The sequence below is a fragment of the Coregonus clupeaformis genome, chromosome 24 (assembly GCF_020615455.1).
Source record: "Coregonus clupeaformis isolate EN_2021a chromosome 24, ASM2061545v1, whole genome shotgun sequence".
Classification (NCBI taxonomy): Eukaryota; Metazoa; Chordata; class Actinopteri; order Salmoniformes; family Salmonidae; genus Coregonus; species Coregonus clupeaformis.
The window spans coordinates 35,196,721-35,214,742 of record NC_059215.1 but is presented as its reverse complement, the minus strand read 5'-3'; the positions used below and the strand labels follow the sequence as shown (position 1 = coordinate 35,214,742).

The window sequence follows — 18,022 nt, the reverse complement described above, 5'->3', positions numbered from 1 at the left end:
TGTGTGCGCGAGTGTGAGTGAGTGAGTGTGAGTGTGTGTGTGTGTGGGGCTGCTCCATCTGTTCCCTACACAGTGGAAAACCTGTCTGGGAGTGGGGGCACTCCCATTGGCAGCTGCTCCGGAGCACTCTACTACCTCACCACAGCCCTACTAGAGCCAAGGGAGAGAGAGGGAGGTAGAAAGAGAGAAGGAGATGGGAGGGAGATGGGAGGGAGATGGGAGAGAGAGGGATTGACTGAGGAGGTGGACAGTGTGTGCGAATGAGAGTGAGAAAGGGAAGAGAAGAGGGATAAAGAGAGGGATAGGGGTTCTGTGTTTGTGTGTGAGAGAGATAGGAGGAGAGAGAGAGACATATAGAGACAGTCCCAAATCGCCCCCTACTCTATCACTTTCCCCCTATCCCCTCGATGTTAGCAGGTCCGAATGGTAGGGCTGACTGCATTTAGTCAACTGGTCAATTGTTTGGTCGCTAGGCTGTTGATCGACCGATATTTATTATACATTTTTTATGGTGCACAAGACACCTGTCTGATTAGCGCCTGTTTCAGTGGACTAATCCATTGCGGAGACCACGGGGATGGCATAGTCCATCACTCTAAGACGTGATACTGAAATTGTATATGGTTATATTATGTAAAAAATAATGGTGCAACACTAAAATAATACATCTAATATTATTTTATAACAAATGTGCTTTCTCCCACGTTGGATACGGTCGCTGTCCGCGGTTCTGAAACATAACCTTCAGCGCGCTGTAGAATTGGCGCCTTTCCCTATGTTGCTATGTGGAAAATAGCAAAGTTAACCAGCATATTGGGATTGAGAACAATGCGGCGGAGGAGAGAGGAAACCCCAATTTCATTAGGTCTATAATCAATAGCCTAACTGTTAAATGTGCCTGGCTTTATAAATCATCCATATATATCTACTGAAATAAGACAGATCTTGTTTCTGTTGCCTGTTTGAGTGTTTGTTTAATAGCCTACTGATTCCGTGAGCGCCAAGCCTCATGCAACGGCAAAATGACGGATAAAGCAATGTCACAGATTGGGCTGGTTTTCATCTTTGCTATGCTGTAATAAAGGCTTTACAAATGTTTTTGTTAGAATAGACTAGGATTACTTATAATTTATTTAGTGTTGTTTACACTGTTCCAAACAGGCAGAAAAATTATATTGTAATCTAACAGCACCTGTTTGTCACACATAATATGCACACAGCTCTCGCTCCTATACCCTCCTTTTTCTTGATCTCCTTCTTGTTGTTATTATTACAATTATTATGATCATCATTATAATAATAAGTAATGTCGTTATCATTAGTAGGCTTTGTATAGTAGCCTTGTATAACCACCATCGAACTGTAGGCCTAAGAGCGCATCCTGTTTAGTCTTAATACCGTAACTTATTTAGGCCTATATTTCAATATATAGGCTACTGTATCAATCAATCAATCAATCATTAATTCGTTCATGCCATCACACAGCATATGAGACATTCATGCTTTGAAATGCAATCAAGCATTTTAGTTTTAAATTAAATAACAAAGGGAGCTTTGAATAATTAGCCGAAACAATAAATAAACTGCAATTCACGAATGCATGTAACTGTTTTTAGTCTGCTGTAATAAAGGCTTTATATATATATATATATATATATATATATATATATATATATATATATATATATATATTTCGTTAGAACAGACTCTGGTACACTTATTTATTTAGTGTTGCATACACTGTTCCAAATGGTCTGAAAAAAGATGAATATTATAATCCAACAGCAACTCTTTGGCACACATAATACTCACGCAATGCTTGCTCCTGTACCCTCCTTTTTCTGAATATCCAGTAGTTTCCACAACTAAGTCAAATGTCTTCCACAGATCTGACTTCCCCTTTCCCTCCTGAGCAACCAGTAAACATTCACCCGTTTAGAGTTTATTTTTCACGTCCTCCGCTTCCATTTTTGCTGTCGACATTACTGTGTTCGGAGTTTGTTATAAGCGATTTATTGATGTGATTATGATATGCTATAGGTCAGGCCCTATTGGTCACTTACATGCGATGCTTACATGCTTCCAGTAAGGAGAGCAAGGGTTGAGGGATAGGGAATGTTTTTCGTAAACAAATTAGGGATTTCGGTAACAGAAATGTTCTGTCAGAAACAAGTAAGACACTAAATGGCTGAAATTATGTTACAGCTTCAGCATGGACAGCGCAATAAACACTTGCTGTGCTATGGTGCCTTTTCGCTGCAGTAGGGAGGAGAGCGAGACAACGTGCGCCAGTCACACAGACACTCACTGTCATTTTGTTTAACACAGTGTGACCATCGGGCTCTTTCTTGAGTCATTTGTTTGTCTTAATTATTTACAATGTGCTTAATGCATCAGACAAGCTCAGTGCATATGTAGTTGATTTTATTAAAATACATAGGGTGTGTCTGTCTATATATGGAAAAATAAGTTTAAACATTTAGACCAATCTAAATATTTTATTTAGTCGGGGACAGGCTTACCGAATGGTCTAGATAGGTTGCACCAAAGATGGTCTAGTATGAAGATATGGAGAAATAGAATTCTCCAATAGAAAACCCCGATCACGCCTGTAGGCGACGTTGGCTAGCTAAGCTCAGGCGCAGAACCACGTCAATGGGCCGAACTGCGCATGTTCATGCCGTCAAATCAAAGGCACTCCTTCACTATAAAGTTGTTTTTGACTCAAATGAAAACGTGTCAGTTTGTCACTTTCACGAGGTTAGAGTAATAACATGTTCAACTACTTAAGACATTGGCTCGATTCTAGGTTGTGCCTTTATAAGTCGAGAAAATGAACTTTTTCACTTCTCTCATTGGCTTCTCAAACCTGGTCTGCCGAGTCTGCTTCGTAAGCATTCCCGGAAGTCTCGCCATTAAGCACCTCTGGGTTTAGAAACTCTGTGGTTGTACCTTACAGATCTGCAAAACATTCAAGGGTTAGGGTTAGGGTCAAGGGAAGGGTTAGGGATGGATCCCTGGGAGCTAGTATAGTGCTACCCTAGCCGTGCTAACTGGCAGTGTGGTATATAGTTTCAAGTGACCAGCTGAGAGAGCGGAACAAAGATCAGCACTGATCACGGCCTCAGTGACGCAAAAGACTGGCCCTTTCTTCAATTATAGGCAAGGCTACAATGTTCCTTTTCTTACCTCGAACAGATACAGTAATGCACACATACACACACACATGAACTTGCCATGGCCAGCACTGTCTCACTTTAATGATATCATTAGCCAAAGCCCATTCCACTCCCCAGCGCTACAGCCATTCAGAGGGCCCTTCATTAGTGAACAGGACACAGAAGAGCAGAGGTTGTGTGTGTGTGTGTGTGTGTGTGTGTGAGTGTGAGTGAGTGTGTGTGTGTGTGTGTGTGTGTGTGTGTGTGTGTTGCATGTGTTCATGTGTGTGTGTGTGTGTGGATCTATGTAGCCCCAGTGGATTGGATTAACCCAGTGGTGAGCTGGTGGACAGGAGATTGGTGTCATCAAGGCCATCCTCACTACACTGGGCCCTGCAGATTGAAATTCCACCTCACCCCCATTCACTCCCTTCCCAGACAGTCGAATGCTCTCCTCTCCTCTCACCATAGCATTGGTCTCCAGTGGGTTACATTCACTGTCTGACACACCCAACCTCCCAGGCCTCATATATCCTCATAGAAGTGGTTGATAATATGGAATGCTTTCATATGCAATGCAATATAGATCCTCATATAAGTGGTTGATATTCAATGATAATGCTTTAATATGCAAAGCTATACAGTATGGATCCTCAATGCTTCAATATGCAATGCTAATGCTTTGATATGCTATGCTAATGCTTTGATATGCTATGCTTTATAAATCGTCATAGAAATGTTTTAATATACGATGCTATATGGATGATCATGTAAATAATTTTATATGCAATGACATAAATGGATTATCATAGAAATACTTTACTATGCTATGCTATACAGATCCACATAGTAATGGTTTAATATGTTATGCTAATTATTTCATATGCAATTTCATATAGATCCTCAGAAATAGTCTAATATGCAATGCTACTCATAGTAATGCTTTAATATGCAATGCTATATACATCTTTATAGAATTGGTTTGGTATGTAATGTGATCAGTGTAGATTGCATGCCATGCGCTCTTGTGTGGTGGCAGCAGTTCATTTTGGCTGCGGACACTGTCTCCTTATAAAGGAAATATGTGATACATTTGGCTGGAATGTGCTCTAATTTGATAACCACATCTGCCCATGCCAAATAAATAGTTGGAAAACAAGAACATGAAATAAACGTGTGTGCGTGCATGCGCTTGTTTGTTCCATGTTTGTATTTTATAGTACTGAATAGTGTCTGTGTGAATGCGTATAATTGTCACAGATTGTTGCAGTAAACCGTTGTTTGGGTATGTACTTCTCAGCATGTGTGTTTATGTGTACGTCTCTCACTATTGTATTTCCCCCCATGTGTTTGGTCATTCATAGCAAACCACAGCACCGTGCTTTGTTCAGAATGGGCTAAGCGCTCCTCAAAGAGGGCAAATTAAGACAAATTAAGAGAAGCGCTAACTAGGGCGACGGTGAAGCGAGCACATATTATACACATTCCCCCCTAATCCTCTTTTCTCTGTCACTTTATCCTGGCAGGAAATATTACAGCCTCCACATTGAGGCGCGGGAGCTATAATGGAAAGCACATAAGCGTGGAACAGTTCCCCTACTTTTGTGTTGATGGCAATTAATTTGCTATCGTGCTAGCGGGCGTGATCGCTAATGTAGCTGTCGGTGCATGGGACACATCCTATAAATGCGGATATATGTCCCCCTTCCAACATCCATCTGCTCTCCCACTTTCTGGAGTGTGCGACTGTGCGTCTTACGGACCCATATTGCAGCTCGCTTTCCCGGGCTGAGAGGGAGAGAAGTTCAGGGTGATGGATAGGCAGCAGGGGCTTGCTTTGATTCTCTGAAAATAACACAATCATATGCTACATTCAGCTCTCAGGGTTATTAAGAGTGGGAGAGAGAGAGATGGGAAGGAGAAAGGGAAGAGAGGGAGGGAGAAAAAGAGAGGTGGTTTGTGGTGGCACGGGAATGAAGGAGGGGAGGAAGAGAGGGAGGAGGGCTAGGTTGCATTTTACATTGACAGGGAGGGAGGGAGGGAGGGAGGGAGGGAGGGAGGGAGGGAGGGAGGGAGGGAGGGAGGGAGGGAGGGAGAAATTGAAAATGAAGTGATTTGTGGAAGTATTGATCTCTGGGCCACGGTTATTGATCAGAGTGTGGAGAGATGGAGGGAGGGGAGGAGAGTGATGGAGAGCTTTGTCTGGAAGGGGAGCGGGCGGAGGAGGGAGAGGGCTTTATAGGAGGTTCTTTATAGGGCACCAAATCAGGGCAATTTTATGGATCTGCTTTTTTCTATCTCATTACCAAGATTTCATATCCTTTCTGTTTCAGTGGTAAAATACCAGTGGAGGATAGAGGTTTGGTACTGTAGAATGCCACTCTATCAAGTCACATATCACTTTGAACACCATTTCCACAGTCCTCTCCCTCAAACTAACTAACTATGTAAACACCAAAGTTCAACAACACAAATACAATACAGGGTTTAGCAGCTTCAAACCACCTTAGAATTAGCCTGGTGAAACCAGCTTGATCGCATGATAGCTGTTGTACTTCAAACAGAATGTTGAGCGTTGCAAGGCTACCTCAAAATTCCCCCTCAGTCTAAAAAACATCACTCTATCCTATTCTTGGCCAACAGTGATTAGGAAGAGCATGGAGAAGCATATGGAGGATACTTCTCCTTTTATCCAGTGAAACCATCCCTGCACCAGATAGGGCTCCAGAATACTGGCTCTGAACGAGTACGCGCACACACGCGCTCGCACACACTCAATCGCCTCTCACCAGGTTCCTCAGAGTACAGAGTGAAGCCATCTGCCACTGGATTGGGCCCTCTCCAGGAAGGACCCCTGAAGTCTCTCACCAACCCAGTTGTAGAGCCAGCATGGAGAAGCAGTTTCCTCCCCCACCCCTTTCTATGTAGGAAACTGAGTGGAGTTGTGGAGCCATGGTGGAGATGAGGCTGTGTTATTGGGGATGGGAGAATGCCTTAGGCCCCCATACTGTGACACACTGACTGAGAGGCAGATTCCTCCTAAGCCTTTTCTCCTCCTCTACACACTCTCTTTTTTCATCTAAAATAAAAAGCTTGACGATGAAAGACTGGGTGAAGAGACAGAGAGAAAGTGAGAGAGACAGAGAGAAAGTGAGAGAGACAGAGAGAAAGTGAGAGAGACAGAGTGAGAGAAAGCGTGTAGGGATGACGTTAGATTCCGTGATTCTGTGGTGTGTGCTCATGCGCGAGTACGTGTGCATCTCACCGAAAGCAAAACCCCCAAAGCAACACGACGACGTGTGTGTTTGAAAAGATACACACCCAAACCTGGGGGACTCGTTCGGGAGGGCTTGAAGTCATATTCAGATGGTGAGAGATAGAAAATGAGAAACAGAGTGAGAGAGGGAAATAGAGAGACAGCACTCTTCTCCAAAGAGCTCTTGGATGAGTTGAATTATTGAATTTTGCTGTGTGTGCGTGCGAATGCGCAAGTGTGTGTGTGTGGAACAGGCAGGCGCCGGGTGATATATTCATGTATATTGCAGGAAGTTGTAATCTTTTCAGAGCCACGCTGCTTACCTCTTTCCTTTGTGGCGGAGATGAAGGGTGACAGAATATTATGGGCCCTGTCACCACATCGCCATTATTTAGACTGGGGGCCCGGGGCCCCTCCTGACTCTCTCTCTCTCTCTGTCTCTGTCTCTGTCTCTGAGGTGTTAATGAGGAAAATGTCCAGCCAACTTCCTCTCTTCCTTTTCTTTCTCTCGCCCTCACCTCTCATTCACACGTTCTCTCATCCTCACCCACTCTCCAACTATATATCTCACTCTCTCTCTTCCTCTGCTTCTCTCCAACTATCTATCTCCCTCTTCCCCTCTCACTACCCATCTTCCGCTCACTCTCACTGCCTCTCACTCTCTCACTCGCTGCTCTTTCTCTCTCTCGTTCAATGGCACACAGCGATGCAGAGTATCCCAACTGCCTTATTTTGATCAATCGTTATCACCGATGGTGTTTGATTCCTCTGATATTGCACTGTACTTTGTCAAACATAGTTTGTGTTAATAAAGTTATTTTCAAGTGCAGTACACTTAGTAAATCTGGCATAATCTGTGTCACAGCCATGTTGGATCACTGGTCTTAACTGGTCATATCAGTTATGACTGCTTATGACCTATGTCATGCTTATGACTAGGGCTGGGCGATGTACCGTATTTGACTATATACCGGTATTGATGCATGGACCGGTTTGGGTTTTTACTTGACCTTCTATAACGGTATTTGAATGTTTGGTTTGTTACGTGTGATATGCCGTGTGTAACGTCTGTTTTTATAGGTTACACCGCTACTGGAGTCATCCCACTCCGCTCTCTCTTTCTCTCCATGCCGCTTTCCACACAGACCTAGCCTCGCCCCCTGTCACTCAAGGAGTCGTTTGTTGTTGCTTGACCACAAGACACTTGCGTTCAGTCAGCATGGTCAATGCAGAACATGCAACAATGTTGGTGACAACGATGTTGTTTCCACTTTGAGTCTTAAAATAAATCCACAATTACGCTATTAGTTTGTGTTTCTTACATCTGCAAACAGCTAGTTTATATTTTCTTAGCATGTTTTAGCTAAATCGTGTTAGCCGCTAATGCTAATTGCTTTGTCAGAAAACACTGTGAAACTAAGAATTGATGCTATAGCTAGCAATCAAGAGGAAACTGACTGAACGACTCAAAAACTCCCCACCTTATGCTCTCCAAAAGACGTTAGCTGTGAGGGCCGAGATGAACATGCATTGACTTTTGTTTTCTACATGTCGGGGTATGCTATTCACAAAGACATATTGTTCTGTCTCACGATTCCTGAGAATGAAACAGTACCGGGGATGTTCAGTGTGCTGCGTTGCTATATTGACGAAAAACATATTCCATGGGATCAAATGGTGGGCTTTTGCACAGATGGGGCTCCGCTCCATCTATCACAGGATGGCGGGCAGGCCTCTGCACTTTAGTTATGAATTTGTCTCCCTCTGCCATATGGACACATTGTATGATACACCCACTGAGCAATAATGGATACACGAGAGCAACTGGCGACAAAATAGCTGAGCGCAGAACTCTGAGATATGCAGAAGGTAACTTTGATTGTAAACAACATCGTGCACGCTTGTTCGCAAAACTATGTGGAGATATGGGTTCAGAGCATGACAGTGTTCTATTTCACATCGAGGCTTGGTAGTTATCGAGGGGGAGTGTTGGAAAGATTTTCGAATTGAGAGAGGAACTATTGTCATTCGCAATGGATGCAAAAAACAGACTTTATTGACTTTCTGTGTATTTCGAATTGAGAGAGGAACTATTGTCATTTGCAATGGATGCAAAAAACAGACTTTATTGACTTTCTGTGTATTTCGAATTGAGAGAGGAACTATTGTCATTTGCAATGGATGTAAAAAACAGACTTTGTTGACTTTCTGTGTAATGAAAAGAAAAGGTGTCTCCTTGTCTATGTAACAGACATATTTGGGAAACTGAACGAACTGAACGCAAGCATGCAGCGGAAATACTAAACAATTCTACAGATGAGTGACCGAATCAGCGAAATCCGTTTGACTATGATCCTGGCTCAGTTGACATGCCGGTAAGTGAAATCGAACAGCTGATCGAGCTGTCATATGACCGAATGCATTATGGGTCACTATGGAGGAGTTTTGGTTCCTGACTCAAAGGGAGTACCCTTCGAGCATTAAAACTCATGGTACGCTGATTCAGTGCTCTCGTCTGCATTAAAAACAAACATCGATCCAGGTTGGATGTGATAGGAGAGATGAGGTGCGCACTGTTGACCACGCCCCCTGACTTTGAGAAGCTCCTTAGTGGTGGTGAGATAAGATAAATGATGTCAGACTAATTTGAAGTATATGATGGTGAGTTGAGAATACAATCAGAAATACTGTTAGAATGTTTTGCAATTGACTGCCATAACCCCAATTAAAAAAGTAAACATTGGCTATTAATTACATAAATTATTTTCATATGGTTGGGGTCACGAGAATTTTCAGATATCAAACTGGGGTCGTGGGCCAAAAGAGTTTGGGAACCCCTGGAGTAGACTGTTGGAAACACTGAGAGAAAACAATCCTGGGGGTAATGTATGGTTCTGTTCAGGAGCAAAGTATATTTTACATTTATTGTCCTATTTAGTGCTATTTTATTTCCTCTGATTCTTTGCTCTCTATCTTTTCTCCATCCCTCCCTCCCTCCCTCCCCCCAACCTCTCTCTCACTCCTTCCCTCTCTAACCTCTTTCTCTCCTTCCCTCTCTCTCTCTCTCTCCTTTCCTTTCTCTAACATCTCGCTCTTTCCCTCTCTAACATCTCTTCCCCTCTCTCCTTCCCTCTCTCTAACCTCTCTCTCACCTCTCCTTCTCCTTCCCTCTCTCTCACCTCTCTCTCTCCTTCCCTCTCTCTAACCTCTCTCTCACCTCTCTCTCTCCTTCCCTCTCTCTAACCTCTCTCTCACCTCTCTCTCTCCTTCCCTCTCTCTAACCTCTCTCTCACCTCTCTCTCTCCTTCCCTCTCTCTAACCTCTCTCTCACCTCTCTCTCTCCTTCCCTCTCTCTAACCTCTCTCTCACCTCTCTCTCTCCTTCCCTCTCTCTCCCCTCTCTCTCCCCCTCTCTCTCTCCTTCCCTCTCTCTAACCTCTCTCTCACCTCTCTCTCTCCTTCCCTCTCTCTAACCTCTCTCTCACCTCTCTCTCTCCTTCCCTCTCTCTAACCTCTCTCTCACCTCTCTCTCACCTCTCTCTCTCCTTCCCTCTCTCTCACCTCTCTCTCACCTCTCTCTCCTTCCCTCTCTCTAACCTCTCTCTCACCTCTCTCTCACCTCTCTCTCTCCTTCCCTCTCTCTAACCTCTCTCCATCTTCTCTTTTTCTCTCTATTTATCTCGCTCAACTCAGCCCATCTGCTCTTGCACATTCTGTCTCATTCCCTCTCCCTCATTACCACCTCTCTCTCCATCCTCTTTCTCTCCCTCCATCGCCTATCCCTATCTCTTTCTGTCTGGGTCTGGAAAACTGTGTGGGAGTGTTTGTTGTTTAGCTGAGTGTGTGTGTGTGTGTGTGTGCGTGCGTGCGTGTGTGGTAAATAATAAGTTGATGCAGGTGTAAGCCGGGTCAGCAACCCCGGCTCAGCCCAGGAAGCTCAATGAGCCGGAGGGGAATTGATTGGCCTTTTATACGTGGAAATGAGAAAATACAAGCCTACACACACATTCCACACGTACACACACACACTATCTTAGACCAGAAGGGGAATGAAGGAGAAATACCTCACACTCGCTTTGTGTTTGTTTTTCCTTTATACCTTCATTTCGTTCATTGGGATGACACCGTAGTTGTTTGGAAAGTATGAAAGTCTGTCTCTTCTTCTACCCCCCACTGCTGTGTTAAAAAAGCAATTTTCCCACATTGAACAGAGATGGTGTTTTTTTCTTTGTGAGCAGATGTTTACCTACTCGCTGTGCTTTGTATGATTGCTGTGCAATCAATAATTGACTCCATCAGTCCCCTGGGAGCTTGTAAGTAGAAGATCAATGGAAGTTTTAAGCAGATGTATTTTACAGGCAGCGAGCACAACTAGACAGTATTTATTCGAAGTGACATAGTGCATCTCTCCTGGTCCTTCTGGCGCGTTGCTGAAAATGGCGTTATCGATGGGGCGGCGGGCCGACGCTCAAGTTTGCCTTACTAAGAATCAATTGCCTACCTCTGAGTGCATCGCTTTCTGCCAGAGACAGAACATCTAGGCCTGGAGCAAATATAGTGCGTCATCTTGGTGTTTCTCAATTTAGATGTTCAAAATGAGATTATTCTAACCCAAAAGGGAATCGAGGAGCAGGTGCTCCGGGGGCTCACGCATTCACCGACAAAACAATGGAAGGAAAAACAGCTTTTCATAACTTATCAAGATTTGTGCAGTCGTGCTCAGGAGTGTGTAAATAGTCACCTGCGAATGGGTCTGGAGTTTCCATTTTGAAACCAGATGTGACGACTGCCGCGCGCCCATTAAGTGGATGACTGTCTCCATGGCAACGTGTCCCTGTGTTCCGAGTGCCTTTTGGCACAGGGAAACAGCCACACAACACCCGGAGATAGTTAACTCATGCACTCCCTGGCTTGCACTTTTGGGACTTTTTGGTTCCATTAGGCAAACTCAAATAGTATTTGAACTCAGGTCTGCACTCCAATATGCCTCTTACGCTCTGCGCTTCAATACAATATAGATAGCATAGGCCAAACCAGGATAGTTATTTAATAATGAGACATTTGAGTTTTTAATCTTGCAGGAAAAGTCAATCGCTATTCTTGGCACCCGTGTAAAGTTCAGGGATAACCCTCTCACTTATTTATTAATCTCTTTCCTCCGGATCCTCTTGGCCAAACACGGAACTTGTGGAATAAAGTAAAGCTATACTGTAATATTTACCTCACACAGAAACTGTGTGATGTTTACCGAATCGACCATTTTGGATTTGTCACGTCAGTCTTGAAGGGCTTAAGCAGAGAGGAAAGGTGAAGTGATAGGTTTCACGCTCGCCAAAATCTATCCAAAATAAGCCCAATGTGTTTCTATGGGCATATTTTGGACCTAAGCCTGTCGCCTGCCTTCCCGCCTTTGGGACAACAACTCCCATTGTTAGGGCGGAGACATGAGCATCTTGTCAATATATACAGATCTCTGGTTTAAATCTTCATACTCACCCCATACCCCCTCCCCCATTATTATGTGTATTGATTTTCAGATAGGCAAACAATTCACCAGACATCACACAGTTCCACTGTTACGGTCCCAGAATATAAAGACAAATAATTAATGCTACACACAGTGGAAGTTATACAATACTAACTCTGAGGTAAACAAGTATTTTTTACTAACACTTATGACTTCATTGCAAACTGTCTAGCATCATCTAACATCTAAGCCATGTGTCAAATTCATTCCACGGAGGGCCGAGTGTCTGCTGGTTTTCGCTCCACCCATGTACTTGATTAATGAATTAAGGTCACTAATTAGTAAGGAACTCCCCTCACCTGGTTGTCTAAGTCTTAATTGAAATGAAAAAAACAAAACCCCGCAGACACTCGGCCCTCCTTGGAATGAGTTTGACACCCCTGATAATAAGCAGTTCATAGAGTTGTAAATAGTGTCTATCTTGTCATTTCATGTCAATTAAGCTTTTAGCTCTAGGGGAAGAAAGATTACCTTACACACGTATGCAAGCACATGCAAACACAAGCGCACACACACACTCACACGCTCACACGTGTGTGGTCCGCTGTAGCTCAATTGGTAGAGCATGGCGCTTGTAACGCCAGGGTAGTGGGTTCGATCCCCGGGACCACACATACGTAAAAATGTATGCACACATGACTGTAAGTCGCTTTGGATAAAAGCGTCTGCTAAATGGCATATTATATCATATATATCACACTCTTCCCTCTACCCCATAGAAAACCCACTGAATACAGTGGCCAGTACAGCGATGTGCATGGCCAGCCTGTTATTGTACCATCTATATATTATAATCCCCTGTCATGGTGGGTTAGTTTACAGCCCTGTTCATGTCTAAACGTTTACCTTGTCCCTTTGTTTTCAATGAACAGAAGATACAGAAAATGTGTACTGTATGTACAAGGGCAAAGGTGCAGGAAAAGGTCACACTAACCTAATCTATTTATAATATAATAATAATATGCCATTTAGCAGACGCTTTTATCCAAAGCGACTTACAGTCATGCATGCATATATTTTTGTGTATGGGTGGTCCCGGGGATCGAACCCACTACCTTGGCGTTACAAGCGCCGTGCTCTACCAGCTGAGCTACAGAGGACCATTTATTCTGCACTGTGAAAGCAGATTGGCTTACATTCTGTTCAGATAAGTGCGCTACACTTCCCTAGCCTGTGAGGCCATTTACAGCTCTTAGCGTAGATGGGTTTTGAAGAACTGTAGCATGTGACTGGTGAGTGAAACGTCTCTCTTGGTGTGTGAGGTTTCATTTGTCTGTCCACAGGTGACTGCCATGGTCCTTTCTTAACCCTTTACACTCGTACCCGGGGTTGAAAATTGCAAATTTGGGCACTGATAAGCGCCTACATTGGAATGCGGTGGCTGTACAGTAACATGCTATACATGATGTCAGAGCTCAGGGTCTCCACTTCACAGCTCTGTATGGGTTTTGACTGACAGATGTTCTGAACTTGACGTTGCCCCCATCCCTCCTGCTAATTGGGCAACTTTTGTACATTTCTTGTTGTCTAAGTGTGGGAAATGCTGTAAATTAAGAGGACTATGTATTTTTAAAGATGAGACGTTGAGGATTATAATAAATAGCACTTTGATGTCATACAAGCAAGCCAAACACCTGTGAATCCAAATGTGCACTTTCCAAATCATAAAACTCATGTCATATACAGGCAACGTTTATGATCACTGTGTTTGATGTACAGTTACAAGATGACATGGCGTCATACCCTGGGTTGTTCTGAACAGAATGTGCCAATGTTTGTCTATTGTGAAGAAAATTCACCAATGCACTCATGACTCCAAGATTATTATCTGTTTCTCTGAAAGCCTAACACTGTTAGATTGTATTTTATCACTTAGCTAGTCATGTTGGTAATAGAACCAGCTTTCAAATCATGCCCACCTGACCCAGATTGACCGTTTTTGGATTGTGTAAACAACAACAGTAATTGTGATGGTGGGGATGCAGGGTTGTGTACCAATCAAAACAACTACAAGTGTGCTTGCTCTAGTTCCTCAATGGCACAGTTAGGAGAGCAAAAAATATATAGTTATAGTTGAAGACTGTTCTTTGAGTCATAAAAGTGCATTGGCATTACTTAGGAACTGTGCACAGTTTGGAGAGGTGTGTGGCCACTTGGAGACACCAGTTAGTCCTTTCATTCAAACTCTTGTAATTTGTATGTTGCATTTACCCCACATTTTCCAGGGATAGTCTTATCATGTTACTGAATGTATCCAGAGTATTTTCAGATTTCATCATTCAATGCGACAAAAAGTACAGTAAATGTAAAATGCACATAAAATCACAAGTGTAATGTTTGGATTCAGTCTTGTGTCAGGTGAACTGTTGTGTACTCACCACCTTTGGTCTTATAATTTCACCACTATCTCCAAACTGTTCCCTTTCAATTGCTACCATGGTTATGCATTTCATATTTCTTCTGTAAGAAACATTTCAATTTAGCCCTATATAGGTCAATTCCCACAAGTGTAAAGTGTTATGTTCCTTACCTCGCCCTGTCTGTGGTTTCAATGACTGTAACGTTATAGAGTAGCCCTTGGCTTTGTTGACTCTACCTGTCTTTCTCTACTTGTCGCCTCAGTCAACATGTCAATACAAGTCCTTACACGTCAAACATAGCTAGATTGGATTTCAACTAATCTCTCGTCTCTTCCTATCTCGTCTCTCACCTGTTAGGTGACGGGCCCTATGTTGAAAACACCACACACACACACCCTCTCTCTCTCTCTCTCTCTCTCTCTGTTTTCCCCCCCTTCAACCAAAGAAAAGAGACTAGCTCAGGTATCTGTCAGGCTCCCACTGGGAACTGAAGCCCTCACCTGTCCTGTCTCTCTGTAAAGGCGTCAGCATGCTTCAGTTCGGCTAGCGCCTAGCTGAACTCGGCTAGCCAAACCGAACAAGCGGCAATAGTACTGTTTGTCCATTTTGAGACGCCATAGCCAGTATACACTTCCTCAAAATAGTCAGAATTAATCTAAGATAACTAAAGAAATCTGTCATTCATTTTGACGTTTTTGCTGAAGAGATCTTAGTCGCGCAATTTTACATCTAACTAAGATGTTTGGTGCAGTATTTTTCAATGATTTTTTTTTTTTCTCATGAAAACGAGTTGTCTCTTGTTGAATGACAACAAATACTTTATTGAATAATCCCTACTGTTGACCAATCACCTACAAAGGGGTGTAGACTTCGACTTGCCTTCAGAACAAATGTTGTGTGCCCGAACAGGCAAAAAAAAAAACTAACCAAAGTCCAAAACGAACAAAAACGTCACAAAATGTCGTCATAATATATGCGCGTTTCGGCTGGGAAAGAGAGGGAGAGGGTGGTAGATTTAGGCTCCCAGCTCTCTTTCTCTCAAAGTCTAAGGCAGATGCTGGAACAGCAGCCTCCCTCTCCTTCCACACACACATAACATAGGTGTGTGTGTGTATATGTGTGTGTGTGTATATGTGTGTGCGCATATGCATGTGTGTAGTGTACGTGTGTGCGCCTGTGTGTGTGTGTGTGTGTGTGTGTGTGTGTTGTGTGTGTGTGTGTGTGTGTGTGTTCAGGAGCGAGTGAGAGCAAGCCAGACAGCTGCCGGGCTAGTCCGAGTGGACATGCCCCCTCGCGTTTAGCCCTTGCCTGGGAACCAGCGATAAGACATAGCTGGGGGGGATCGGTGGAACGGGGGACTGGAGAGGAGGAGGAGGGGGGAGGGGGTGGGGGGCAGCCGGAGGGGCCACAATGACATTGGGCTTCAGACGCTCCAGACCAATCATACTTTCCAGACCAAGGCTTAGCTAGGAGTACACTTGGTCCTCAGTCTCATTGATTTCTATTCAAATCCACTACCTGTTAGAGTTGCTATCTGTTTTAGGCGGCTGTAATGTAGTACTATGGATGTGTGGCCACTGGCTAGATACATTTATGTTTAAGATCCCAAGCAGGTATCTACACTACATGACCAAAAGTATGTGGACACCTGCTCGTCGAACATCTTATTCCAAAATCATGGGCATTAATATGGAGTTGGTCCCCCCTTTGCTGCGATAACAGCCTCCACTCTTCTGGGAAGGCTTTCCACTAGATGTTGGAACATTGCTGCGGGGACTTGCTTCCATTCAGCCACAAGAGCGTTAGTGAGGTCAGGCACTGATGTTGGGCGATTAGGCCTGGCTCGCAGTCGGCGTTCCAATTAATCCCAAAGGTGTTCAATGGGGTTGAGGTCAGGGCTCTGTGCAGGCCAGTCAAGTTCTTCCACACCATTCTCGGCAAACCATTTCTGTATGGACCTTGCTTTGTGCACAGGGGCATTGTTATGCTGAAACAGGAAAATGCTTTCCCCAAACTGTTGCCACAAAGTTGGAAGCACAGAATTGTCTAGAATGTCATTGTATGCAGTAGCGTTAAGATTTCCCTTCACTGGAACTAAGGGGCCTAGCTCGAACCATGAAAAACAGCCCCATACCATTATTCCTCCTCCACCAAACCTTACAGTGGGCACTATGCATTGGGCAGGTAGCATTCTCTTGGCATCCACCAAACCAAGATTTGTCCGTTGGACTGTCAGATCGTGAAGCGTGATTTATCACTCCAGAGAACATGTTTCCACTGCTCCAATGTCCAATGGCAGCGAGCTTTACACCACTGACGCTTGGCATTGCGCATGGTGATTTTAGGCTTATGCGCGGCTGCTCGGCCATGGAAACCCATTTCATGAAGCTCCCGACGAACAGTTATTGTGCTGACGTTGCTTCCAGAGGCAGTTTGGAACTCGGTAGTGATTGTTGTAACCGAGGACAGACTTTTTTTATGCGCTACGCGTTTCAGCACTCGGCGGTCCCGTTCTGTGAGCCTGTGTTGCCGGCTTACCACTTTGTGGTTGAGCTGTTGTTGCTCCTAGACGTTTCCACTTCATTATAACAGCACTTAGTTGACCGGGGCAGCTCTAGCATGGCAGAAATTTGACAAACTGACTTGTTGGAAAGGTGGCATCCTATGACGGTGCCACATTGAGAGTCACTGAGCTTTTCAGTAAGGCCATTCTACTGCCAATGTTTGTCTATGGAGATTGCATGGCTGTGTCCCCCTATTTTATACACCTGTCAGCAACGGTGTGGCTGAAATAGCCAAATCCACTAATTTGAAGGGGTGTCCACATACTTTTGTATATATAGTGTATATTACAGGAGTCAATAAAGCTAAAGGTACATGGTGGATATTGTATGTAGCTCCTGTATGGGGAGTAGTGACAAAGCTGTGTAACCCATGGAAATATAGTTTTTTTTTTTTTTTTTTAAGGCCCTTTAACTTTAAGGAACGCCACTTAATGAAGTGTTCGAATGGTCTGACATTTTTTACTTTCCTCCTGTTGGGAATTTCCTCCCTTCTAAATGACACACTGCATTGCACGTTTTTTTATGAAATGTCAAATGTTTTTAATAAAATGATCAAATCTAACATTGTTTCTCTCCTCTCTGGGCAGGTTGCAGAGGAATGCTGTGCGGCTTCGGGGCGGTGTGTGAGCGTGAAGCGGCTGACTCCTCCAAGGCAGAATGCGTATGCAAGAAGATGGTTTGTCCATCAGTTGTGGCGCCCGTGTGTGGCTCAGACTCCTCCACCTACTCCAACGAGTGCGAGCTGGAGAAGGCCCAGTGCAACACGCAGCGACGCATCAAGGTGCTGCGCAAGGGACCCTGTGGTGAGTCCAGATAGCTAGCATCACGCTATCGAGCTATTATAGTTTGTCTGTGTTGTGTGCTAACATGAAGTATTGTATTTACAATATGGTGAGATCAGATAACATTACGCTAGCTACTATTCAGTCTGTTTCAGTCAGTGTTGTGGACTACTACTGTACCTTGTTCCTTATGTATGGAGAGTCCAGCTAGCAATATGCTACTATTCAGTCTGTTTCAGTCAGTGTTGTGGACTACTACTGTACCTTGTTCCTTATGTATGGAGAGTCCAGCTAGCAATATGCTACTATTCAGTCTGTTTCAGTCAGTGTTGTGTAGACTACTACTGTACCTTGTTCCTTATGTATGGAGAGTCCA

The 18,022-nt window shown here is 43.9% G+C and overlaps 1 protein-coding gene across 7 annotated transcripts in view; it reads left to right on the top strand.

Moving 5' to 3' along the window:
* The window catches only part of LOC121538244 (agrin-like), a 298,699-nt gene that overhangs the window by 162,145 nt on the left and 118,532 nt on the right, over nt 1-18,022 (top strand). For all 7 annotated transcript variants that reach the window (XM_045207164.1, XM_045207161.1, XM_045207160.1 and 4 more), the window contains one exon: nt 17,452-17,667. In XM_045207164.1, coding sequence (XP_045063099.1) covers nt 17,452-17,667 — 216 coding nt within the window. The remainder of the gene's footprint in view (nt 1-17,451; nt 17,668-18,022) is intronic.